This window comes from Acinonyx jubatus, chromosome C2, assembly GCF_027475565.1.
Source record: "Acinonyx jubatus isolate Ajub_Pintada_27869175 chromosome C2, VMU_Ajub_asm_v1.0, whole genome shotgun sequence".
Classification (NCBI taxonomy): Eukaryota; Metazoa; Chordata; class Mammalia; order Carnivora; family Felidae; genus Acinonyx; species Acinonyx jubatus.
Window position 1 is genome coordinate 44,600,457 of NC_069384.1, and position 27,968 is coordinate 44,628,424.

General features: G+C 34.1%; 1 protein-coding gene across 7 annotated transcripts in view; it reads left to right on the plus strand.

Moving 5' to 3' along the window:
• Positions 1 to 27,968, plus strand: part of EPHA6 (EPH receptor A6) — an 856,998-nt gene that overhangs the window by 360,764 nt on the left and 468,266 nt on the right. For all 7 annotated transcript variants that reach the window (XM_027077585.2, XM_027077587.2, XM_027077586.2 and 4 more), the window contains 2 exons: positions 8,688 to 8,843; positions 25,794 to 26,129. In XM_027077585.2, coding sequence (XP_026933386.1) covers positions 8,688 to 8,843; positions 25,794 to 26,129 — 492 coding nt within the window. The remainder of the gene's footprint in view (positions 1 to 8,687; positions 8,844 to 25,793; positions 26,130 to 27,968) is intronic.

The following is a 27,968-nucleotide window of genomic DNA, read 5'->3' on the forward strand; positions in this document are numbered from 1 at the left end:
AACCTACAATATAGTTTTGTAGGTATTTTGTTTTTTCTATTTGTTTATTCAAGAGAAAGTCCACTTTAGAAATTTCTTTGATGGAAGTTAGAAATTGGAATTAGTAACAGGGCAATTTTATATACCTCATCTTATGAGGACTTTATGGTAGTCCTCTATAAGGAAGGTTAGACTGAACATTTTGAAGCACAACCTACAAGTTTATTACTAATAGATTTGCATTTGGTCTTGAGATTTTCCTTGGATTGTTATTAATAGATTAAAGAAGCAAAATATCCATGGTTATTTACCCTTAGATTTTAGGTTTTTGTTTTCTTTTCTTTTTAGTTTTTAATTCCCCAATCTTTCCTGCCTTCTCTGCTTACATGATAGCAAAATTTAATTTTCATAACTGCAGAACAGCATCTAAGAAAGGAGTGATGATATTCCCTATCCCAGTTTCTTAAATTCATGAATTCTAATGTTTTGAGAAATGATGAAGATCACATATTTTACTGATAAGTCATTCAGGATTATCTAAACTTACAGACTATTGAACACTGATGAGAGAAAGGGAGTCAATTATATTAATATCAGTTTCTGTCACACAAGATGCAATTCAATATTTCATCAAATGGTGAGAACTGCATGATATGCCAACTAGGATTTCTTTTGGTCCTTTGTCTTAGAGTTCTCTGATAATGAAGATAAATCCCCAAAACATTGCTAGCTATGTATAGCCTCACCATTCCTTTTTTAACATAATGTATGTATAAAACAGTTCGTACATTGCTTGATTTTGTTTTAGCAGAGACATGAATGTGTGTGTGTGTGTGTGTGTGTGTGTGTGTGTGTGTGAGAGAGAGAGAGAGAGAGAGAGAGAGAGAGAGAGAGAGAGAGAGAGAGAGAGAAAGTACTTCCAAACTGTATTTTAGGAATAAAAGACAATGAAATTTCAAAAATCTATAAGGGAAATTGCATTGCAGGGTACATACTTCATTAATATTAGTAGTATTTCAGTAACTATACTCATATAGAATGTGCCTTTAATACATGCTTTTTGTAAAAATTATTTTTACCTTATAAGATGTATGAAATCTCTTATTAATCTGAGCAAACATTTACAATTCCTCAAATTATCAACATATTTTTGAAGCAGAAGACTTATGCTTTAACTTAGATTATTTATTATATAATTTTATGAGAATACTTATATATTTTACATTTTATAGATCTACCATTATCAAATTACATTGCATTTATTCTTCTAGCACTGTTGCTATCTTTGTAAGTAGGCACATGGAAACATTTAAACAAATATTTCATAAATAATGGCCTGATTGTAATTTGATTATTTTAAACTAAATATACTCTCATTACATGATTAGAAATTTACTAAAGTGTAAACTTAGTTGTTAAGCATAGTTGATTGAACATATCAGTTTACTTCCATTCCCTCAGGATACTTCATTAAAATGAAAAGGGAACATAGAAGTTACAGCAACAAGGACAAAGTAGGGGGATGAAAGGAGTAGAAAATACCTCAGGTGAAAAAGGTCAACAAGTTAACAAAATTACACAAATTAAAATCGAATGGAAGAGTGATGACTCACCTGGCAATAGATTTAGTATGCCTGTCTAATGATATAGAAGCTACTTTCAGTTTGTGCTGTTCTGTTGACTATATACCTAGGAGTAGGATTGTTATGTCAAAAGATATATCTATGTTCATCTATTGTAAATACTGCCAAACAGTTTCCCAAAGTGGTAGTACCAATTAAAACTCCTTCAACAACATATGAGAGAGCTCATGTTGCTCCATATCCTCACCAACACTTAGTATTGTGTGTCTTTTTCACCTTAGGCAATTTGGTAGATGGTAGTTGTATTGCATTGTACTTTAAGGTAAGTTTTTCAAGTATGTCTTTGAGAAACTAGGTGAACTTAGGATAAAAACATTATAAAACAGAGAAATATGAAGACAGTTAGAAAAATAATAATTCAAAATGATTAAAACAGTTTGATTTTTACTTGCAACCAAGATTTAGTAACATCTGTTGCCTGAAAGAAACCTAGAAGACACATAAGATATATGAAAAAATCATTTTAAGACAATATATCAGATTATGAAAGATTGTGATCTGAGAGATGGGAAATAAAAAAGATAAAAGAGGAGAGCCGTACAACTATCCCATTTAGTGTCTTGAGAGAGTTTCCAGGCCGTGGTGCAGGGAGGAGGACCCTGATAGAAGCCAGTAGACTCCTTCTGTGGCTTAAGAAGATAGATCTGAGAGTCCATGTAGACCCAGACAGCTAGATTTCACAAAACAAAGTATGAAAAAAGAGTGCTTCCCTAAAAGAGAGCTCCAGAGAGCTGCAGACATTTCCATGAGTGTTCACCTGAGTTTGCTCATGAGCAAATAAACCAACAAAGGAGGTTAAATGAGATTGTAAAAAGCATGCAGTTATTTAAAAAAAAAAAAAGAGAAGAAGAAGAAGAAGAAAACGGAACAAAGAACAGATGGGACAAATAGGGAAAAAGTAGCAAGATAGACTTAAATCTAGTAATGTCAGTAACTACATTAAATGTAAATACACTAAACATCTCAATTAAAAGAAAGAAGTTGTCAGATTAGAATTAAAAAAAAAAAACAAAAACGCATGACCCAGAAAAGTGCTACCTGCAGGACATATACTTTAAATATAAAAATCCAGGGCACCTGGCTGGCTCAGTCAGTAGAACATGTGACTCTTGATCCTTGGGGTTTTAAGTTTGGGACCCACGTTGGGTATAGAGATTACTTAATAACAAAATCTTTAAAATAAATAAAATAAGTATAAAAATGCAAATAGGTGAAAATAAAGGGATGCAAGGAAACTTTTGGAGTTGAATGTATATGTTCACTATCTTGGTTGCAGTTAAATATTCATAGTTGTATACATAAGTCAAAATTCATCCATTTGTTCCCTTTACATGTACCTGCAGGTTTTTTTCATGTCAAGTACACCATAATAAAACTGTTAAAAATAATATGGTGTGTGTGGGGAGAAGAAGTCTAAAATTTATGTAACAGTGGAAGTTGAGTTTGGAAAAACAGGTGTGAGCTCAACTCTGAAGCAATTTAAATGCTAAACTGAGTTTGGACTTTATGCTAGAGACCAGGTGTTAACAAACATGTTCCGTAAAGGGCCAGGTGGTATACATTTTAGGCTTTGCAGGCCAAGAGTCAAAACCAATGTTACCATGTACCTATGTAATCATTTAAAAATCCATAAGCTATTCTTAGCTCACAAGATTTACCAAACCAAGGGCTAGGACAGATTTGGCCAAAGGGCAATGTTTGCCAACTCCTACTTTTTTGACAATAGACAGCAGCATGGTCATCTCTACGATTTAGTAATGTAACTGGTAGTAACTATGGCACAGATTTGAGCAAGGAGAAAGCAGAGGCAAGCAGATGAGATGAATGCAGTAGTACAAGAAATTCAGATTTACATAATAAGGTTATAATATTATGGAAGGAAACTAAAAAATAGAATCATTATAGAACTTCTTTATCCATTCATCTGTTGGAAAGCACTTAGGTTGTTTCTGTATCTTGGCTGTTGTGAATAATGCTGCAATAAATACGAGAGTGCAGTTATCTTTTTGATACCCTGTTTTCATTTCCTTTGGATAAATACTCAGAAGTGGGATTACTGCATCATATGGTAATTCTATTCATTTTTTGAGAAACTATACTGTTTCCCATAGTGGCTTAAATAATTTATGTTCCCATCAACAATGCAGAAGAGTTCCTTTTTCTCCACAGCCTCACTAACACTTGTTATTTTTTTGTCTCTTTGATAATAGCCATTCTAGCAAATATGAAGTAATATCTCATTATGGTTTTGATTTGTGTTTTTCTGGTGGTTAATGATGTTGAGCATCTTTTCATGTGTCTGTTGGCCATTTGGATGTCTTTTTGGGGGAAATGTCTATTCAGTTCCTATAGTCATTTTTTAATCCAATTACTTTTTTGTTGTTGAGTTGCATGTATTCTTTATAAATTTTGAATATTAACATCTTATCAAATAGATGGTTTGCCTTTTCATTTTGTTGCTTGTTTCTTTTGGTGTGCAGAAGCATTTAAGTTTAATGTAGTCCTATTTGTTGATTTTTACTTTTGTTGCTTCTGCTTTTGTTGTCCTATCCAAAAAATCTTTGCTAAAACCAACATCAGGGAGCTTTTCCCTATTATTTCTTCTAGGAGTTTTATAGTTCCAGGTCTTATATTTAATATATCTTTAAGCTATTTCAAGTTAATTTTTGTGAGTGGTGCAAGATAGGGATCCAATTTCATTCTTCTCTTTGTGGTTTCTAGTTTTCCCAATACAATTTATTGAAAATACTATCCTTTCCCTATTGCATATTCTTGGTTCCCTTGTTAAAGATTAGTTGACCATATATGAAAGAATTTATTTCTGGTCTCTCTGTTCTGTTCCATTGGTCTGTTTGTATTCTTATGCCAGTAACTTACTGCTTTGATGACTATAGCTTTCATTATAGTTTGGAATCAGGGAGTGTGATGCCTCCAGTTTTGTTTGTTTGTTGGTTGGTTTCCAAATTGCTTTGGCTGTTGGAGGGTTTGTTGTTGTGATTGTTGTCGTTCCATACAGATTTTAGGAATTTTTTTTCTGTATCTGTGGAAAATGTCATTAGAATTTTGATAGGACTTGCATTGAATACATAAATGACTTTGGGTAGTATGGACATTTTAACAATTAATTCTTCTGATCCATGAACATGGAATATCTTTTCATTTGTGTCTTCTTCAGTTTCTTTCATCAAAGTTTTGTAATTTTCACCATATACATATTTCACGTCTTGGTTGAATTTATTCCAACGTATTTCATTGTTCTTGATGCTATAATTTTTGGGATTATTATCTTTCTTTTTATGCAAAAGTCATAAAATGGATAGAAAAATGTACATAAAAACAATAAATATAACTGTAATATTGCTAATAAACAGCTCTTACAAATTAATAGAAATATCAAACACATGCAGTACTGACATACATTGGAAAATACTCTTATCTACAGTAGTTTGTTTTTGGAAATGAATTTTACATTCCCTATAAGTAGATAAATTAAAAAGTGATAGAGAAAAAGAAAACAATTTAAAAGTTCTTAAGACTTAGGTACTGATATTTCATTTGTAACAGAAATACAAACAAAATCTAGAATCACTAACTCAATGAATATATAGAATGTTTATTACATTTAGAGTTCTAGTAATTTCATACTAGACATTAGTGAATTATTTATTCATTTACTCATTAAATTTTTCAAACCTCTGTAAAAACTAAATATATACTTGAAATATGCTAAGCATTATGGATATATGCCCATGTCTGGCTTGTGGCAGTTACAAGAAATTGAGGTGATAAACGTCACAAAGTAGTTATAATCTAATATGATTCAAGCTAAAAGAGAAGTATATGTTGTGTGCCATTACTGCGTACTACATAAAGAGAATGTGACTACCTAGAACAATGGCTTTCTAACATTTTTAACAGCATTATCCATTGTTTTTAAATGAAATATTATATGAAACCTTAATATTAAGGTGAGTAATATTTTAATAATTCAAATGTGTTTTTATAAGTTCAACGTTTTAAAATTTTTAAAGGAAATTTTTATGTGTATTCAAATGAGAGATAAGTTTGAGAGTGGCAGTACCAAAATCCAACTTGTATTTGTATTTTTTGTGGTGATAAAATTTTCAACTTCATGTGGATAATAATTTCAAATGTAAAAGATTTGTTTTGTTTTATAGGCAGCTCATCTGGAGGTATTAGAATAATTAGTTTTGAGCTGCAGTTGAATCACTTTCTATATCTTTACTCACTTCTTCCATCTCTTACAGTAAAGCAAAAAAACAAAAAACAAAACCCTAAATTTTTGGTAAGATGAATTATACTATGATCAGAACATGCACTAAGAAATGCATAATCGTCTGCTCCTGCAGACTCAGTTAACAGAGTACTCACACTCTGTTCAGTTCAGTGCAAAAAAAAAAGAAAATGTATTGAACACCTACTTTATGATAATCAGTGTTACCAGTCTGTCCTTTAGAGCCTTCAGCCATTACACAAGTACATGTCATGGTGCTGTTGAAAAGAGTAACAGAGGCGCCCCTGGATGGCTCAGTTGGTTAGGCACCTGGCTCTGGTTTTGGCTCAGGTCATGATTTCACAGTTTGTGAGTTCGAGCCCAGCATGGAGCTCTGCCCTGATAGCATTGAACCTGCTTGGGATTCTCTCTCTTTCCTTCTCTCTATTCCTCCCCCGCTCATATGTGCCCTTCCTCATTCTCTCTCCTCTCTCTCTCTCTCTCTCAAAAGAAATAAAAAACGAAAGAGGTAACAGGATGGTTAACCCTCAAGCTGGATCCAGGGTTAATTATATATTATTTACATAGTCTAAATTTTGACAGGCTTAGAGAAATATTTTAATGATACGGTGTTTTTATTGATTAGTGACATAGTATTAATTTATCAGCTAGTTAGAGAATAGACTGTGGTTGATATTTATTATGTATCACCACTTAGAGCTTCATTGATAGTGAATAACCAAATTTTTAATAGTGATTTTACTGTACAGAATTGATCATTTTACTTCTATTGAATTGCTAGGTAATTTATGATAAATGTTATTATAAAAGGAAACATTAACTATCCAAAATAATCCATTTACAGCAAATGCGTGTGTGTGTGCATGTACATGCACATCTTGTGGTTTATGCCCTCCTAGAGGATGGGTCACTGGTGCATAGTATACTACTGGTATAAGTTGAATTGCAGTCATTTAGATCTGTAGGAATATTCATCAAAATGTACCTAGAGAAAGACATATAGTTATTTTGGGGGGATTCATTAAATTTACCTAAAAAAAATAAGTGGCATTTTTTTCTTTCTCTCCTGAAAATATAAGCGGAAACCTTATTAAGAGATTATTGTTAAGATTCTTGTGTATTTCTAAAAAGAGGATTTTGTGAAAATGAATTGGATTAAGAAAAGTTTTAAAACATTTTTAAAACACATAATACATTATTCTTACTTTATTTTGTTTAGCAGTGTTTATATATAAATATTTTAATGTTTAATTTTGAAAGATCACAAGCAGGGAAGGGGCAGAGAGAGGGGTACAGAAGATCCGAAGGGACTCTGTGCTGACAGCAGAGAGCCCGATGTGGGGCTTGAACTCATAAACCGCAATGTCATGACCTGAGCCTAAGCTGGAGGCTCAACCGACTGAACCACCCAGGTGCCCCTAACAGTGTTAATTTAGAAACTAATCAGCCGTGGTTTGTTTGAGACCAGAAACAACTAAGACTACCCGCTCCTCCTTCAGGACCTTGTCTGCATACCTAGCATAGAATCCTTTTTTTAGAGCCTCCATTCCTGTGAACATGTACACTGTAAACGACAACGTGGATGTAATAAGCAAAGAGCAAATGAGGTCCAATAAAACATTTCATCACATAGTGATTTTTTTTTTAATTTACTTATTTGGGGGCACCTGGGTGGCTCAGTCAGTTGAGCGTCTGACTTTAGCTCAGGTCATGATCTCACAGTCCGTGAGTTCGAGTCCCACATTGGGCTCTGTGCTGACAGCTTGGAGCCTCGAGCCTGCTTCACATTCTGTGTCTCCCCGTCTCTCGGCCCCTCCCCTGCTTGTGCTCTGTCTCTCTCTGTCTCTCAATAATAAATAAATGTAAAAAAATTTTTTTAATTTACTCATTTGGTTGCATTTTCATGGTTCTTGCCATATGTGTATAGTACATATACTTTATTTACTTAATATTTTGTCTACCTACTTTCGAAATTAGTTCAAAATTTTTAAATGAATGTATTTCAGTATAATAAACAGAAAAAAATTTTCTCATAAAAAATAAAAACAAACATGGGGCGCCTGGGTGGCTCAGTCAGTTAAGCGTCTGACTTCGGCTCAGGTCATGATCTCACAGTTCGTGGGTTCGAGCCCCACATCGGGCTCTGTGCTGACAGCTCAGAGCCTGGAGCCTGCTTCACATTCTGTGCCTCCCTCTCTCTCTGCCCCTTACCTGCTCATGCTGTGTCTTTCTGTCTCAAAAATAAATAAACATTAAAAAAAATAAAAACAAACATGATAAAAATAAAACAATGTTATCAAACTATAGGTAGATCTTGCTAAACTCTGAACATAAGGCCAGCTTTCCTTTTGTTAAAAAAATAAAAGGAACCGATAGGGCACGTGTTAAGATATACCAGCACCACACTAGGACTTTTTCCTTTAGTACTCAGGACTGAAGAAGAAACAGAATACAAATACATTTTAAACAGTGTGATTCAATGTTATTTAGTGCTATCTCCGAGAACTACACAAAATCATTTCCCTTACTGCCAGTTTAAGGGCATCCCTATGCTCTGGTAGACAATTTATTTTGTATATGTTTGTTTCAGGTATGCTTTCTAAAATTAGCATCCTGAGCTGAAATGTGAAGTTACCATTATATTACTAATTTTGAATAACTAATTTCATTAAATGTTACCATATATTGACTCTTCTGTATATGTGTGACCCAGAACTCTGAGATTAAAGTGTGTATAAATTAAAGTATGTTGTACATGTGCAAATGAACTCTAGAAATAATAACAAAAATTATTTTTCCTGTTTTTACAGCTTGCAGACCAGGATTCTATAAAGCATTTGCTGGGAACACAAAATGTTCTAAGTGCCCTCCACACAGTTTAACTTACATGGAAGCAACTTCTGTCTGTCAGTGTGAAAAAGGTTACTTCCGAGCTGAAAAAGACCCACCTTCCATGGCATGTACCAGTAAGTCTACACATTTTGCATTTGGAAATCCTGTTTTCAACCCTTTTGGTCCCTTTATTCTAACTTGTTTTTTAAAAAGATATACAAAATCCTGTAGCAACAGTGTTTTTTGTCTTTGATAGCAATGAAGAAGAAAGTTTCTCTTTCTTCTCAGCATAACTGCTTTTCATCTGCCTGCAAAGAAAGTGTTTATTCCTCAGAATTCACGTTGACCCATGACCTGCAAATCCCAGTGCTGGTCTGAGACCCTGAAAATTTTCCCAAACCTTAGTCTGTCCTTAGGAGGTTAAAGCAGTTTAAGGCTACCCAAGAATTTATAAGCAAAACTTGTTCTTTGCTTCACCCTTATCCATTTTAAGGCACATCAATTTAGGACCATCAAGTTTACTATGTGTGTTGGGGAGCGGTGGGGCTTTCAGACAGAACTTTTAAAGTCATTGTGCTATTGTTTTGCAGAAAAGTTCTAGTTTTCCTTGACATTTGTCTTTAAGGGAAGGTATTTTTTGGTTTGTCCACATTTCACCTCTCACATTCTCTCCAGTTTTGGGGTTGAAACCAATAGAATATTAAATTTAAATGTGAAGGTTATTTTAATGCATGCACTGAGAGTTTTAAATTATTTGTACTCTTTTATTATAAAGTATTGTGAAATATAGTTTACATTTAAAAAGTAAAATGAAGCCTATTAATGCATTGCTAAGCTATGCAAAAGTAAAATGTCACCTCTTAGATAGCTATAAAAGTCTTGTTAAATACATAAATAAGATATTATAGTGAAAATTTGCCCTTCTGTTTGATGAATTGGTGCCAAACTATTGCTTATCTTATGCAATTCCATAAAGGCAAAAATAGATTGAGAATTATATAATGTTAAATATCCCTTAGAGATGATGGTGATGTCCCATTTCTTTTAACTGATGCAGTTTGTAGATTTATCTTCATTAGTACAGACTTTAATATAAAATATTTGTATAGAACCCATTTAATAAAAATGTAACACATTCATTAGCAGATGTAAATTTTGCCTTCTGATTGTGAATACTGAGTGACCATTTTCTTCAGAAAATTGTAGCCTGGGAGATTACTACTTGGCATTTTTTCATTGGAATATATTTTAACTTAATAAATAGGAAGAGGAAAATTCAAAATATATTTTTCTTATCTAATTATGGAAATAGTTTTTAGTAGGAAAATCTTGCTGTTACTATACACAAAAAACCTCCTTGCATGGTTACTGTATATTATTATATTGTGGACAGTATACTTCAACCTAGGTAAATGGTGGTATTTCATATGGGTACAGTACTGCTAGGCAAGTATTTCTCAAAACCTGTATTGGAAACTGGGTGGAACTTTGTAGGTGAGTGATAGAGGATAATTTTTCTTTTTATTCTTAGGAGGCCATAAATAGACAATTGACAAATTGAAGGAATACCCTTCAGTAAGGTAGCAGGGTAGACTTGCAGTTCTTTGGAGTCAGAGTCTGGTTAAAGAAATAAATATTGGATGCAACATGGTCTATGAAGCTGATAAACAAGTCAGTCATTGAATCAGAGATGTGTATTTATCAGCTTTGTATTTATGTTTTTAAGGGTTATTTCTTTTAAAGATATTTCCTTTTTTATCCTTGGTATATAAATTATGTTTATATGTTTTTCTTTTTTTATCTTTTGTATGTTTTAATTTCATTTTAATCAGTAGATATCATTTGCCAGGGAACTGTAATTGTCTGATCTTTTGCCATCTTTATTAATGTCTTGTTCATGATGGATTTATTTTATTTTATTTCATTTCATTTCATTTCATTTCATTTCATTTCATTTCATTTCATTTCATTTCATTTTAATTCCAGTATAGTTAACATACAGTGTTACATTAGTTTTAGGGGTGCAATATAGTGATTCCACAATGTCATACATCACCCGGCGCTCATTGTGACAATGCTAGTCACAGCTATCCAAGCGGAAGCAGAGAAAGGTTTGATACCGGTTATTGTTGGGCAGAGTTTTAGAGAATGGCATAGAGGTTGGCATCAAAAATTGAAAGAGAAGACCCTCCTAAAAGAGGTGAAAGCTTTAGTCAGATCTCCCTAGTCAAGCCCTAGGAGGCTCCCCTCTCAAGGCTTCTCTGTGTTACTTCCTTAAGGACTTCTGTGTGATGTTATAACAAAGACTTAGCATAGTGTATTTAAGCTCACCATCTTTGAGTCAAATTATCTGTGCATGATTCTCGGTGTTGGTACATTATGACTATGTAACCTTGGGCAAATTCTCTTCGCCTCAGTTATCTCATGCATAGTGATAATAACAGTACTGTTATTAATAACAGTATGTAACTCATTCTGTAGTTACAATGATTAAATAAGTTAATAGCTGAAAAGTGCTAAGAACAATACCTAGCACATAGTAGGTGCTACATACATGTTTGTTTAGCACAGAAAGCTGTTCTTTTACAGTTCATTTTGAAATAGGTTTTGATCAGCTAGTATTCAAACTATTACACAGTTTATGGTTGATACTACTATACTAGGCTTATGGATTCCATCATCTGCATTCCTACAAACTGAAAATATGTATATACTGAATTCTTGACCTTTTCACAAAATACATTAAGTCCTGTACCTCCATTGCCTATCTAATAGTCAGGTTTTCTGAAATACAGTCTGACTAGGGTGAGAGACCCTAACAGTTATTACAATATATACAGAAAAGGTAAGGAGCATAAACTCCAAAGTATCATTACTCCTAAATATCATAAACTTAGATTGTTAGGGAAGAAAAATCAGAAAATGACAAGGCAGGAGGTCATTGAAAATCAGACTTAAGAGGACCAGGATAAGTTCACTGAGATCTAGAACATTTGAGGCCAAGAATCAAGCAATCAGCCTTTCCTATCTTTCATTAATCACAAACAATAGCCACACTTTAATAGATACTTGCTTTCTTAACTGCTATATCATGTATCTATGAATTAGACATTCTTTATCACCTTTGTTCCAGTAGTGTATTATCTAAAGGGCAGAATTTGGGTTAGTTAAGCAGTCAGTGCCATCACTTTCTGGGATTTTTGTCAGTCTTAGCATTTGAAACTGCATTCAGAGAATTTTTTAGGGATTTAAAAGGAGGCATATTTTCCCTTAGTATCAGAGGCATAGAGATTTTAAATGTATGAGTTTAAAAGAAAGTGAAGGACTGAAATGTTGGAAATGATAAACCAGGACATTTGGCTAGTAAATGGCCTACTAGGGAAAGATTTTATATATAGGTATAGTATGTGATCATATAATTGATATGATTTTAAGGACTGTAAGAAGTCTTCCACTGCTCCTTAGTGCCATCATCAAAACTGTAACAGCAACCCTTAAAAATGTAATTTCACCATTAAGAGTTTTTATGATTTCTTTGCATTTTCAATGTAGAGATAGGTATCTTTTTATTTCATAATCTTGAGACACATCATATGTAAGATTTATTCACATAAAAAGTTGTATTAAGATTTTGTTCTTTTAGAGCAGTTTGAGATTCACAACAAAACTAAGAGAAAATGTAGAAATTTCCCATAAATTTCCCTGCTCCTAGATATGCATAGCATTCCCTATTATCAGCATCTTCTACCAAAATGGTACATTTCTACAATTGATGAACCTACATTGACATATCCTAATCACGTAAAGTCTACAGTTTACATTAGAGTTCACTCTTGGTGTCATACATTCCATGGGTTTGGAAAATGTGTAAGGGCATGTATCCATCATTGAAGTATCTTACAGACTATTTTCAATGCCCTAAAACACCTCCGTGCCCCACCTATCCATACCTTCTACCCCCTAACTTCTGGATACCACTTATCTTTTTACTGTCTCCATACCTTTTGCCTTTTCCAGAATGTCATATAGTTGGAATCATACAGTATGGCTTCTTTCACTTAGTAATATGCATTTAAGATTCCTCCATGTCTTCCATGGCCAGATAGCTCATTTCTTTTTAGTGCTGAATAATATTCCATTGTCTGGATGTGACATAGTTTACTTACTTATTTACTTCCTGCAGGACAACTTGGTTGCTTCCCAGTTTTGACAGTTATGAATAAGCTGATGTAAATGTGCATGTGGAGGTTTTTGTGTGGACATAAGTTTTCACTTTAGGGTAGATACTAAGGAGTGTGATTGCTGGGTTATATGGTAGGAGTATGTTTAATTTTGTTAAGAAACTACCAAACTACCATTTTGTATTCCTACCAATAAAGAATGAGAGTTCCTGATGCTCCACATCCTTGCCATCATTTGGTGATGTCAGCATTCTGGACTTTGACCATTTCTAATAGGTGTATAGTAGAATCTCATTGTTGTTTTAATTTGTATTTTTTCCCTGTTGACATGTAATGTGGAGCACCTTTTCATATGCTTTTCATCATCCATCTATCTTCTTTGAAGTGGTGTCCCCATAAACAAGTGGTTACAATGAAAAAAAATGATGCCTTATATTCAAAGTTAATTCTTCCAATGGTGGTGGGCAGAAGAGTGACCTGATCCTCAACCTATTGGACATGGCTATTGTAGTTTCCTTCTTTGCCATTTAGTTTCCACTAACTCCTTCCTCACAACCTATATTTGAATTTCTATCATTAAAAGAATACTCCAAGTCTAAAATTTTTTCTCCACAAAAAATATAATCTTGTTAAAGCAGGCTTTATTGGCTATGGTTACTTCTCCATTTTTTATTTGCTTTTTACTCTACTGTATTAAGATTTTTGCTCTTCACTCTAGGAGAGCAATTAGATTTTTTCCCTACCACTTCATGTAAAATATGTAAGAAAAATTCACCAATTATCTTTGCCATTTTGTTTAAGTAATGTTTTTGTCCTGCTATTCATGGTATTTAACTCTGTTGTTTGAAACTCTCTGTTTCCTTTCATTCTAGGACCTGTTCACCCTTCTAATTTTCTCACCATTGTCTTTGTCACCATTGATAGTTTCTCTTCTTTTCCTTACCTGTTAAATATTAATTTTCCTCATGTTCCTTTATTTGCTTTCTTATCTTTTCAATGTGCTCATTCTCATGACTTCAAATACTACCTTTAAATGGATGGTGCCTATATTTTTATTCATATCCTAGTCTTTTCTCCTAAGTCCAAAGTTGTCTAGCGAACTAATTGTGGGATTTGACAACCTATATGTCCTATAGAAACCTGCCCAAATGTCTGACCTTACATAATACCATATTCCCTTTGGTTATTGATCTCATGGTCCAAGATTCTGAGCTTGTTCTCATCCTTGGTGCCAGCAGTTTCTTTTACTTGAAATACTCTCCCTCAAAGTCTTCTTATGGCTGTTTTCTTTTTGCCATTCAGGCTCAAATACCAGCTCTTAGGACAAGCACTTCCTGACCAACCGTTCAAAAATAGAATTCCTCCCAGTACTCTTTTTAGTGTCACTTTTTTTTAAAGATTAAAAAAAATTATTTTTTTTTGTGTGTGAGAGAGAGAGAGAGAGAGAGAGAGAGAGAGAGAGAGAGAGAAAGCATGTGGGAGGGACAGAAAGAGAGGGAGAAGGAGAATCCCAAGCAGATTCTGTACCATCAGCCCAGAGCTCGATGTGGGGCTTGAACTTATGAACCACGAGATCATGACCTGAGCCAAAATCAAGAGTCAGATGCTTAACCAACTGAGCCACCCAGGCTCCCCTGTGACTTTTTATTTTTTATGGATTATAAAAGTCTTTGAAATTTCTGATTTATTTGTGCATTTCCTTCTTTGTTTATTGTTATTCTAGCCCCACTAGACTATAAGACCCATGAGATCATGGATGTTCTTTCTCTCCTGTTCTCCAGCACTAATAATAGTATGTAGGCACTAGGCACTAGGTTCTAAAATTTATTTAGAATTCATTTGTTTGTTGAAGGAGTAGACTAATAATTTCAAGCTCAACCTGCAAAAGTCAGTTGACTGCTTTGTCTCTCAGCCTTCTCATCCACCCCAGCTTTATGTCCTTGTCCTGGGGAATCCTCATCTGTCCATGCATCTAAACCAGAAAGCTTGGAATCATAATTCTTGCCCAGACTCTCATATGTCCTATTAATATTGTAGACACAAGTACTATCAGTTCTGCCTCTTAGCATTTCTTCAGTCCATTCCTTCCTGTTAGTTCCTGGCCGTATCCTTTTAGTTGAGGGCTTCAACTCACCCTTGGGCTAATTTAATAATATCCTGGCTAGTCCCCTTCCTTTAGCCTTCTATACCTCCAAATATTCCAAACTATTAGAAACAAAAATAAACCTTGATTGTATTACCACTTTCTCCTATGGTCTTTCAAAGCCCAACCTCCATTTGCCAAATTGTAAGTCAATCCAAGGACATTAAAAATCCTGCCCTGGCCTGTTTTTCTCCATCTCTATTTTTTTTTAATGTTTATTTATTCTTGCAAGAGAGAGAGAGAGAGAGAGAGAGAGAGAGAGAGAGAGAGCACGTGAGCACAAGCAGGGGAGGGGCAGAGAGAGAGGGAGACACAGAATCTGAAGCAGGCTCCAGGCTCTGACTTGTCAGCACAGAGCCCAACGCAGGGTTCAAACTCACTAGCCGAGCCACGAGATCATGACCTGAGCTGAAGTCAGAAGCTTAACAGACTGAGCCACCCAGGTGCTCCTCTGCCTCTCTAATTTTAACTATATTAGGATCTCTCAAACAGCCCTACTAACCAGTTATATCAGCAACATACTTGCAAGCTTAGGCCTTCTTGATTTTTAAAAACTCCTTATGTCGTTTTTGCTTGAACTACAAAATACATAAAAGAAATTGTGAATAAGAAATTTAAAATGAAATACCAAAATGTTTTCTCTGAATTTTTAATCTACTTCATAAACCCTTAACTTTATTTCCCAGGTGACTAATTAATGTATATTCTGTACTTTGAAGGATGAACTGTGGAGGACACTTCTTCATGTCAGATCTTGGTCAATTAGGGCTGCCTTGAGAGCAGTTGAGAGCACAGGAGACGCAGCTGCCTGCCAAGAAATCTGTTATCAAAATAACCATCTAAGGCTTTTCTAGGCCAGAAGGGAAAAGTACTCACTGAGGTTAAAGACACAAAGGAAAATAAGGAAAATAAGAATTACCAAGAAAGTACTTGTCCAGCAGGAAAGGCAGAGAGCATGAAGGAGTCAAGAGAAATGAAGTGAGGGTCTAATACATGGTTGCATGAAAAGTTAGACAAAATATAATTACACTGTCATAGCATTTTTACTTTGCTGTTTCTCTTGTGTTTAAATCAATAGGATTTTTTAAAAGCTTCCAAACAGATGCTGGAAGATTAACACATTCAGCAAACATTTGTGTTACCCATTTAGAAAGGTTCAAAACGTAAAATGTAAATCATATGTGTATATATATATATATATATATATATATATATATATATGGGTAATTCTAATGGACATCATTAAGGATTTCTCTGTTTTTTTCGTCTTCTAAATATGAATCAAGTATCTTAGGAGAAACACAGTTTTTTCAAACTTCATTCTTAGTATAAAGGCAAACTCCATGGTTTTGCGTCTTTGTATTTTGACATACAGTGATGAGGATTGACATAAACTTAAAAAAGTTGAATTTACTTTTTCTATAAGGCTAATATTGTAAAATCGCTTCTTTATTGCTGGAATAATCTGCAACTTTAAAAAGTAATTATCTCTCGGTGCGCCAGGGTGGCTCAGTTGGTTAAGCATCTGACTTCGGCTCAGGTCATGATCTCGCAGTTTGTGAGTTCCAGCCCCGCATCGGGCTCTGTGCTGACAGCTCAGATCCTGGAGCCTGCTTCAGATTCTGTGTGTGTGTGTATGTCTCTCTCTTTGCCCCTCCCCTGTTCATGCTCCCTCTCTCTCGAAAATAAACATTAAAAAAATTTTTTTAAGTAATTATCTCTCATTCTTATTTTGAGTAGAACAAGTAGTGTGTTGAGATGCAACAGGTGTTCTTCATTTGTGCTGCCCGACTCATGTCCCCTACTTCTGGGTGGGTACAGGATTTCGCACCCAGGGACCCCCACTGTGCTTGCTTTCTCTTTATTTTTCCCATATCTTTTAGTTTTCTTCTTCTCTTTTTCCTAAGCATGTTTTGCATGGAGAAAACGATTCTGGTTCCTTGCTTTTCCACCTCACAAGTGAAATACAAAAGTGCAACTAATTGTTCAGGTGGCTCATTGTAAGCACAATGTAGGAAGCACAACTTGCAGACACTAGAATGGGAGAAGTTGCAAAGGTGGATTTTCTTACTTCTAGAAGGCTATGTTATATTCTTGTCTTACTATAGAAAATAGCTCTAATTCACTCAATGTATTGCAATGGTATATTTTTAAAATTAAAATGATCCTTACATTATGGAATAAATACCTGTATGCAATGAATCCCAGTTTCCCCAGTACTGATCACTGATGTAGGATACCTTTTGAGCTTCATAGAGTTTCCTAAATGCAGATAATTTAATCTTTATTTCTGTGGAGGTTCTTTTACCAAATCACCTGGGAGAGGTTCCTCTATAGAAAGAGATATTAAGTGGTCATTCTGCTGATGCTGGAGAATTGAGTTACCACTTGCTCTCAGGCCTCTAACAGTTGGAATCCAGAAAATATTGTACCATTCAGTATCATCTACTTGTACAAAACAAACCAGTTACCAAGAAGCATCCATAATTGGAAAAGGAGCATTCATTATTATCTTCACAGTGTTATGCATTTTGAGAAAGGTTATTAATTTGCTTTAATCTATTCATTTATTGTTTTATCTTCCCTCCCAAGTTATGACTGTACTTAGTCTTTTCATATTTCTCTTTTCTATTTCTAATGAGTGTTTAATTAAAAATAATTGACTCAAACACAGAAAAGGCTACATGTAGGTGTGCATAATTTTTTTTATGGTATTGGGGAACTGGATGCTATTTTACTTAGAAGACACAAAGCCAGCCTTCTCATTATTTCATTTGTATTTTAGTGTGCTTTTATCATACATGTGGTTTTGCCATTTAACTCTTGACCTGTACAGCAATAATACATTTCTGTGATTCATACAATTAGTTATTCTATGGATTTCCTTTTTTGTTTTTCTGAATTGATAAGGGTGGCCGATAACCATTTCTTGGAATTTTTCCCAGGTAAAATTATATCTGTGCTCTATAGCATAGAAATTTGGGGCCACAAGTTTTTACTTTTCAAATTCTTAAGTGTTTTAAGGAATTTAAAAGTTCTTAACAAATTTAAAATTTGAGAAGTTGTAAGTTCCTTCCCAATGGATAGAGACATGGGTGACTGCCCTTTTTGTTTATGGGTCTTTGTTAGTTAATCTCAGTTACTGTAACATAGTCCTTTCCTTCCACTTCTTTATTTTCAAGTTATATGAGTCTATCCTTCACCAATAACACCAGGATCTTGGAAAGATCATAACCTCAAACTTCCTATGCTCCAATATTTGTCAAAATTTGCACTATTTGAAAAATAATTATTGGAGGATTGCATAATGCCATGCATTCTATTTGTCCCCTTAGTAAAAGCACATGCTGCCTTTGGATCAGGCTGGACCAGGATAAACTTGTGCACAGTAATACAAATATTTCAGTGCAATATGTACCCTTGTTAAGTGTTAGTCACATCTTCTATAAATGGTGATGAATAACTACCTTTTGGGTTTATTGTGAGATGAATGAAATCATGTGAAGTAAGAAGTACACATCTTAGAACAAAATGAGTGCTCAAGATGCTGGCTATATTTTAAAAATTCATACCTATAAAAGTATAAAAGTGCTCATTTCTGCCTCAGCACCAATAAGAAAATGCCACAAGTGGGTAACACCTAAATTGGAAACTGAAGGATGAGTAGGAATCTTCCACAGAACAAAGGACATAAAGGAACAGCATGTACAAAAGCATTGACATGCAGCAAAAGGGAGCAAGAGACGTGGTTATGAAGACACGTGGTGACAAGGTTGAGAGGTTCAGCTTTTATTCTGGAAGTGAGTGGTATTTGGCCGATAAGATTTTTGTCATTTGTTTCCTTTAATTGTGAGTTTTAGAAGTAATGGAGATCTAAAAAGAATTATCTAAGTCACCATTCACAGTACTATGAAAATGTTAATGGATAGCAAGTCTTTTTTCTCTCTTTTTGGTAAGTTTATTTATTTTGAGAGAGAGAGAGAGAGAGAGAGAGAGAGAGAATGTGCATGGGAGAGGGGCAGAGAGAGAAGGAGAGAGAGAGAATCCTAAGCAGACTCCACACTCAGCACAGAGCCTGATGCAGGGCTTGATCCCATGACTGTGAGATCATGACCTGAACCGAAATCAAGAGTCAACTGTTCAGCCAACTGACCTACCCAGGTGCCTCAGTGGATAGCAAGTGTTAATTTTGAACGTCGATTTCGTTACTGAAGTAGGTACAAACATATTGAAGAAAATGAAAATACGTGAAATACAAAGAATTTGAAGTGTACTCGCTGCTGTATTTTGAGCAATATTTATCTTAAAATTTTAATTTTCAATTGCTCTTCTGTATATAAAATTGTTTTAAAATGCTTTAAGATCGGGGCACCTGGGTGGCTCAGTCAGTTGAGCATGTGGCTTCGGCTCAGGTCATGATCTCACAGTTTGTGGGTTCGAGCCCCACATCAGGCTCTGTGCTGGCAGCTTAGAGCCTGGAGCCTGCTTCGAATTCTGTGTCTCCCTCTCTCTTCTCCTTCCCTGCTCATGCTCTCTCTCTCTCCTTCAAAAATAAATAAAAACATTTAAAAAATGCTATAAGATAACATTATTCAAGAACCTGCCATCAGAATGCAATAGATTTCTAATTTGTATGTTTTGAAAATTTGTATTTGGCAATACTCTCTAAGCAAAGCACTATAAGATACTTTTAATATCACATGTGTTTTTTACCTATAGGATGAATACATGTAGTAGAGTTAAAAAAATCTAAGTATAAAAAGACCTAGGGATCATCCTACCATTAGTACACTGTATGACCTTGACATAATTATAGTACTTTCCTGGGCCTCATTGCTTTATCTGACTAAATTGATTTATCTTCCCTCCAATGAGGTTGAAGCTCCATGTTTGTGATTACTTACCATTTATTTCCAAATATACAAACATTTTGTGACCAAAACTTAGAGCACAAAACTAAGCACAAGTGGCTTAGAGTAGGAAAATACAGAATTCTGTTTACAGATACACTTATTAAATACATTTTCCAAAGATCATATAGGAAGGACATTAGATTAATAATATGGCTATAGATAAAAGTTAAAGTTAAGAGCAATAATTCAAAGAGTAAGATGGCTTTTAGAGTTTTAAATTATGTCCATATGCAAATCTGGCAACCTATATTGTAGTACATTATTAAAATACAGAAATGTACTTTTTCATATGAACTATTCCTATGTGTTTATCTTTCTTTAGTATATTTTACAGTTTACTCATTTGCAAAATTATTTACCTAGACATCTCTAGATGGTTCAATATATTTTTTAAATGTTATTTTTGGCATAGATTAACATAGAACAATTTTTCTCTCCTTTGTAAACTCATAGATATAAAGAAATCCCCATTTATTAGGTGACTCTACTATTATATGCATTTTTTTGATGTTTATTTATGTTACAGAGAGAGAGAGAGAGAGACAGAGAGACAGAGTGTGAGCAGGTGAGGGGCAGAGAGAGAAGGAGACATAGAATCCCAAGCAGGCTCCAAAATCTGAGCTGTCAGCACAGAGCCTAATGAGAGGCTCGAACTCATGGACCACAAGATCATGACCTGAGCTGAAGTCAGATGCTCAACCGACTGAGCCACCTAGGTGCCCCTATTTTACTTTTTATTCAAATTCTAGTTAGTTAACATACAGTGTAATATTAGTTTCAATAGTAGAATTTTGTACACGTACAATACCCGGTGCTCATCACAGCAAGTGCCCTCCTTAATATCCATTTAACCCATCCTCCCACCCCACCCCCCAGAAACCCTCAGCTTGTTCTCTATACTTAAGAGTCTGTTTTATGATTTTTCTGTCTCTTTTTTCCCCCAGTCATCTGTTTTGTTTCCTAAATTCCACATATGAGTGAAATCATATATTTGTCTTTCTCTGACTGACTTATTTCACTTAGCATAATATGCTCTAGCTCCATCCTAATCATTGCAAATTGCAAGATTTTATTCTTTTTGATGGCTGAGTAATATTTCATTGTGTATGTGTGAGTATATATATGTGATATATATATTTATTATATCTATATCTATCTATATCTATCTATGTATTTATATATATGTGTGTGTATATTTATGTGTGTGTGTATATATATACGTATATATATATACGTATATATATACGTATATATATATACATATATATATATATATATATATATATATATATATATACGTATATATATATCTTCATGCATTCCACAGTCAGTGGACATTTGGGCTCTTTCCAGAATTTGGCTAGTGTTGATACTCCTGCTATAAACATTGGGGTGCATGTGTCCCTTTGAATCAGTATTTTTGTATCCTTTGGATAAATACCTAGTAGTGTAGTTTCTGGTTTGTAGGGTAGTTCTATTTTTAACTTTTTGAGGAACCTCCATATTAAATTATAGAGTGGCTGCACCAGTTTGCATTCCCACCAATATAATGTAAGAGGGTTGGTTCCCTTTTTCCACATCCTTGCCAACACTTACTTCCTGTGTTAATTTTAGCCATTCTAACAGGTGTGAGGTGACATTTCATTGTAGTTTTGGTTTGTATTTCCCTGATGATGAGTGATATTGAGCATCTTCTCATGTATCTGTTAGCCATTGAACGCCTTCTTTGGAAAAGTGTCTATTCATGTCTTCTTCCCATTTCTTCACTGGATTATTTGTTTTTTGGGTGTGTTGAGTTTGATGAATTCTTTATAGATTTTGGATAGTAACCCTTTATCATATATGTCATTTGAAAATATCTTCCCCCATTCCATAGGTTGCTTCTTAGTTTTGTTGATTGTTTCCTTCACTGTGTAGGAGCTTTTTATCTTGATGGAGTCCCAATAGTCCCGTTTGCTTTTGTTTCCCTTGCCCATGGAGACATATACTACTATATTCATGATAGTCATAAAATTAACAAACACATTTAAATTATTGCGAAGGAGTAACTTAACTCGTAAAATATAGTTTAGTAAACAATAGGCTTTCATAACTTGATACTCTCAGTTATTTGGATCAAATTTTCATTGTTCTTAAGGTTAGAAAATGCATCTGCAAACACAACTAGCTATATCGTAGATGACTAATTAATCTTTAGTCAATTTGAAAAAAGATCCATGTTTATCTGTGAGTTACTGTATTTCTACAATTATAATCATCATGTCTAAATCTATAGCAGTTGATGTAGTAACTGAAATATGATCCTTAAGTTTGCTGTCCTTCAGTGTCAGCCTTTAAGAGTGTTCTGCAGAATGCTAGTATTCCTGTAGATGCTTCTTGGAAAATAAGGTTCTATGAATAAATGTTTAGAAATGTTGGATTCAGCAAAGCAAAGCAAATTGTATTATTTTTCGTTTCAGTATCAGTCTACCAGAGGAGTCTTAATTTGAGAACTAAGCTCATTTTTTGTGTGACATCTCATGGGGCTAGAAATATTGAAAGGATATATTTTGGGAAATACAGTTCTATTTTTAAATTTACATAAAATGAAATAAAACAAAAATCATAGCCCACCTGGCCTTTGCTACTGAGAGGAAGATGGGGGCTGTAGACTCAGATGCTTTTCTGGGAATAGATCGTACTGCCACCAGGCTGTTTCATAAGTTGCTATTAAAATAAAATTCCTTTATTCTTTAAATGTGTCACAGGGGAACGCAAACTGAAGCAAAAGATTAAAAGTATACTTGCTAGATACACAAGTAGAAGTAAAATTGTAGTTTTATTGTAAGGTTTAATATACGATGGACTTGAAAAACAGCTAGTTGCAAATCAGAATAATTGTCCTTCTCTTATGAGGTCAATCTGGAGGGTGAATTCTCTTCTTCTATGTGAATTACTTGTTTCCTTTAAAGAAAAAAAATCAACATAAGGAAATCCCTGAGAGTTTTCTATACAGATGTCTCCAAAAGGGTTATTGCACCAGGTTTTTTTTTTCAATGTCACATAATCTTTGTATAATTTATAAACGATAACAAAGCAATCAGGCCACATTCATAAAAGCCCAGTGACAGATAATTTGCTTGAATCTGAGGATTAGAATTAATTGTCTCTCTTTGTTCCAAGTTTTAAATCTTAGTAAATGATTCACTGCATGTCATTACAGCTTAATATTTGCATGAAATCACAGTTTAGCTGGCATAATTTAACAGCAATTAAAAAGCTATTTAATCGTCATGCAAATTGGTATGAGGGCCCTTGAGTAAGAAGGGTGTCTGCCTTTTTTTAAAAGTATCTCCAGGCGGACAGTTATATACTTGCAGACACCCATAACATAATTGATAACATTCTTCCTATTCATGAAAATATAAGTGAATAATAATTCATGTTTTCCATTATAAATAAGAGAAAAGAGCAACAATATGAATATCTCATTCTGTAGGAAGACCTTTTTATGATAATGATAATGAATCTTTATCTCCCAGGCCTAAGTCTAGGTTGGAGGCAAAAAGCAACATGTGTCCCTTTGCTGTAGTTTGTAATGCCTTCCATATTTTACTTTCTGAAGGCAGACATTTCTGCAACTTTCTGGAACATGAAATGGCATAAAGCAAAGTATGCAGAAACCTTTTAGAAAAGCTAACCACCCCATTTCTAGGTCAGACTTTAGGTGATATACAAACAGATGGCTGAGGCCCCTACCCATCAGGTTGCTTTTATCAGGATCCAACAAAAACAAAAAGGAAAATATAAAATAACAATTCTTAATATCTCAAACCCAATACATAGTCATGCACATTTATGAGTAATGTTATGCTACTGTAACACTGTATGACAGATCTTACTAGTAAGTTCCCTATGCTTATTAAGACTATTCCCTACACTGCAACTGGAATGTTTTTTTTAAAACACATTACCTCCATATGTTAAATCTGTAAGTCTGTTTCTGTTGTACATAGAAAAATGTCCAGACTCATTCTAATGACCCTAGAAGTTTTGTGTTATCCAACCCTTTCTTCTTCCTTTAAACTCACTTCTTGGGTCTCCTGGGTGTCTCAGTCAGTTAAGCATCTGATTTTGGCTCAGATCATGATCTTATGGTTCATGAGTTCAAGCCCCACGTCAGGCTGTCTGCTGTCAGCACGGAGCCTGCTTTGGATCCTCTATCCCTTCTCCCTCTGCCCCTCCCCCACTGGTTCTCTCTCCCTCTTAAAAACATACACACACACAAAAACAAACAAAAAGCAAAACCAAAAGTAAACTTAAAAAAAAAAAAAACCCCTCACTTCTTGCTTTTTCCTTTTGCATTCTAGCCACAGTGATTATCTTCCAGTTCCATGACTATTTTAAGATCTTTCTTGACTAAAGAACCTTCTACCCTTAGTATTCTCATTCCTCTGACATCTTCCTCACTAAGTCCATGAGGGTTTCTCAGAATGTTTCTCCAGATTAGTTCTCGTGATAATGTGTATTTCAGCTCCTTTCCTTTTGATTTTGCAATTGCACTTATTATAATTTAAATTTTATTATTGTTTATGTGTGTGTTTATCTGCCATTCAACTAAAATGTAAATAACAAAATCATAATTATGTCTATTACATTCACACTGTAAGTCCAAGATCTAGCAGAGTGTCTAGGACACATAGTAGTCACTTAAAAATATTTATTTCATGAGTAATGACTGTATCTTGAAATCCAAAAGGAGCCTATCCCAAAACTTTAATCTCTTCCTGTGGAAAGAATGTTATAGATAATTCCCTCCCATCATCTAAGCAAATTTTCTAGATAGCATAAATTTGAAGAATTGTTTTAGATTTCCTTTAAGCTAATTTTTTTCTAAAGAATGGCAGGAATGTTATTTCATTAGTTACTTATTCAATGAATTATTTTTAAAGTATTTATAAAAAGCATAGTCTCTTAGATAAAGGATTCTGTATTATTTCACATATAGTGTGGTGCCTGACACTGAACAGACCATTGGTTAATGTTTGTACAATGAATAATACCAAACTGAGGTTTGAAGTACTCACATAAGTGTAAAAGTTTATTGACACAATTTTAAGAAAAGACTGGAGTAGTTAAAGGATATGAAGTACTCTATGCAGTGTGATCCATATGGAAAAATAGAGAAAAGAGTCTAATCACCATATCTTATGTATACCCTCCTTTATCCCATCCATATAATACTTTTATTCCATGAAATTGGCAAGGCCTTAGTAAAAGCCTTTCTGCTGCTTCCAACTTCTCTTTCTCTTCCTCTTCTTCCAAACTCTGTCTACCTAAAACCTATAATTTTTTTCTCAACCTACAAGAAATAGACCCTTAGGGATTGTCAAAGGTGATAAGTGGGAGTTTTATCTATATACCGAGTATAGTATGAAGACTGAAAGACTGAAGACAGTATGTTTTGTATATGTATGTTATTATTTTTCAAACTTTGAAAATGGTGATATAATTATTAAGACGTAATTAAAATCATCACATAATTTAAATAATGTTTGCTTATTATGTATTTCAGTAAACAAATTTTCAAAGTATAATTACCATATATTTTGGAGATCTTTGGCTTTGACATTAAATACTCATATTCATATATCAAAAAGTTAAGATATAGACCATCTTCACCCCTAAGATTCCTTTCTTACTAGACTTAATCAGATGTTTTTCACCATATTTCTTTATGGTTCCCATTAGAAGAAAGAGCTCAAACTAATATAAAAGACAAATGTTTATTGATTAAGTTTTCAAGGTAGCACCCTCTCATTCATTGTCCTACACATGTACATTTGTTTTTTAATTGCTTTTCTCTAGGGCCACCTTCAGCTCCTAGGAATGTGGCTTTTAACATCAATGAAACAGCCCTTATTTTGGAGTGGAGCCCACCAAGTGACACAGGAGGGAGAAAAGATCTCACATACAGTGTAATCTGTAAGAAATGTGGCTTAGATACCAGCCAGTGTGAGGACTGTGGTGGAGGACTCCGCTTCATCCCAAGACATTCTGGCCTCATCAACAATTCCGTGATAGTACTTGACTTTGTGTCTCACGTGAATTACACCTTTGAAATAGAAGCCATGAATGGAGTTTCTGAGTTGAGTTTTTCTCCCAAGCCATTCACAGCTATTACAGTGACCACGGATCAAGATGGTAAGTTCCACTGCTGTTCTCTCTAAACAAACCCATAATTCCTTTTCGATGCATAATATCCCTGGTGGAATTATATTCACTGAGGTGCGGTTGTATACTCTATATGCCAAAGAAGTGATTTTCTGGTTGTTGTTCTTACTGCTTCCTAAGGTCCAGAAAGATATTTTTTTATTAGTAAGGTTATTTAGTAACTTATTAGTAAGGTTAATTAGATATAAGGCTTCTCTCTAATGTTTATGCATTGCTTTTGATATAATCCTATACAAATACATCTTAATGAGCAAGTCAATATTAACTTACCAACAAACATCAGATAAAAAAAATGTTGCTAAGTGAATTGAAATTTAGTTATTCCACTTATGGTGCCATTTCTTTTCCATATCAAAGCAAATAGTAAGAATTAATATTAATTATAATGTATATCTATGTTGTAAAAACATCACAGCTAACATGTTTAACTATTATCCACTCTGAAAAGAGCAAAAAAAAATATCCAGAAATGAATCCAAATGCTGTTTTTAGGTACCATTTGTAAAAAAGTAGTTACATTGTCTTTTTTTAAAACTCCAATTGCTTTCAGTTAAATGCCCCCATCATAACACTATAGATTTTTACTGCAACATAGTTAGGCAGGAATACCCCTATGATTTTTATGTGTGTATTTTCTTTAACTCCCTCATAAACATGATTTATTGCAGTACATGACAGAGTAAAAGCATCAGAGATTTTAAAAACTCCCTTTGAAAAGCATTCATAAATTATGTGGACACACAAAGAATTGTCTCATAGCAGAAAGTATTGTTATATATGAGCATATATATGAGACAATTTGTAAAGAAAGATAAAACTATTCTTACACATTGTATTTGTTGGCTAGCTCTGCTTTAACAAATGCCATAGACTATGTGGCTTAAACAACAGAAATTTATTTTCTTACAGTTCTAGCGTTTAGAAGTCCAAGGATAAGGTGTCAGCAAGGTTGATTTCATTCGGAAGCCTGTCTTCATTTTACCTTCATTACTACTTTGAAGGCCCTGTCTCCAAATACAGTTATGTTCTGAGGTACTGAGGTTAGAATTTCAACATATGAATTTTGGACATGGGGGTACATTAAAGGCAGCAGATGGTGATATTTAAAATAGAAGTATATTGAAAGTGTTGAAATACTACTCAGCAACAAAAAGGAACAAATTATTGATACACATAGCTTAGATGAACTTTAAGCCAATCTCAAAAGGATGCATACTGTGTGATTCACTTATATAACATTCTTCAAATAACATAATTATAGACATGAGGAATAGATAAGTGGTAGCCAGAACTGGGATTTGGGAGAGAGGGATATGGCTATCAAGAGCAGGAGAGAGCTTTGATGATAATACAGTTAAATATCTTTTGTGGTGGTAGTTACATTAAGCTACATATATGATAAGTTCATAGAGCTACATACACACAACATGCCCAGTGGATTTTACCAATGTCATTTTTCTGCGTTTGAATTTGTACCATAGTTATGCAAATAGTTAATACTGAGGAGGCCGAGTAAAGGGTGTATGAGACTTCACTATACATATTTTTATGAAACTATAATTATTGTAAAACAAAAAGTTAAAAAAACATTGCTAAACCTGTAAAATGCACAGAAAGAAAACTTTAACATTTTACTAAGAACATTATAGATGAATGTGACTTTTGTTTAAAGTATTACACATAAATTCCCATTGTCAATAATCTTCAGAAATGCATCTAATAAACAAAGCAAAGCCAAATAGTGCCATAGAATCATCATCTTTGTATTTACCATGCAACTTTCCCCTTCATTTAGCAAATAGTTACACA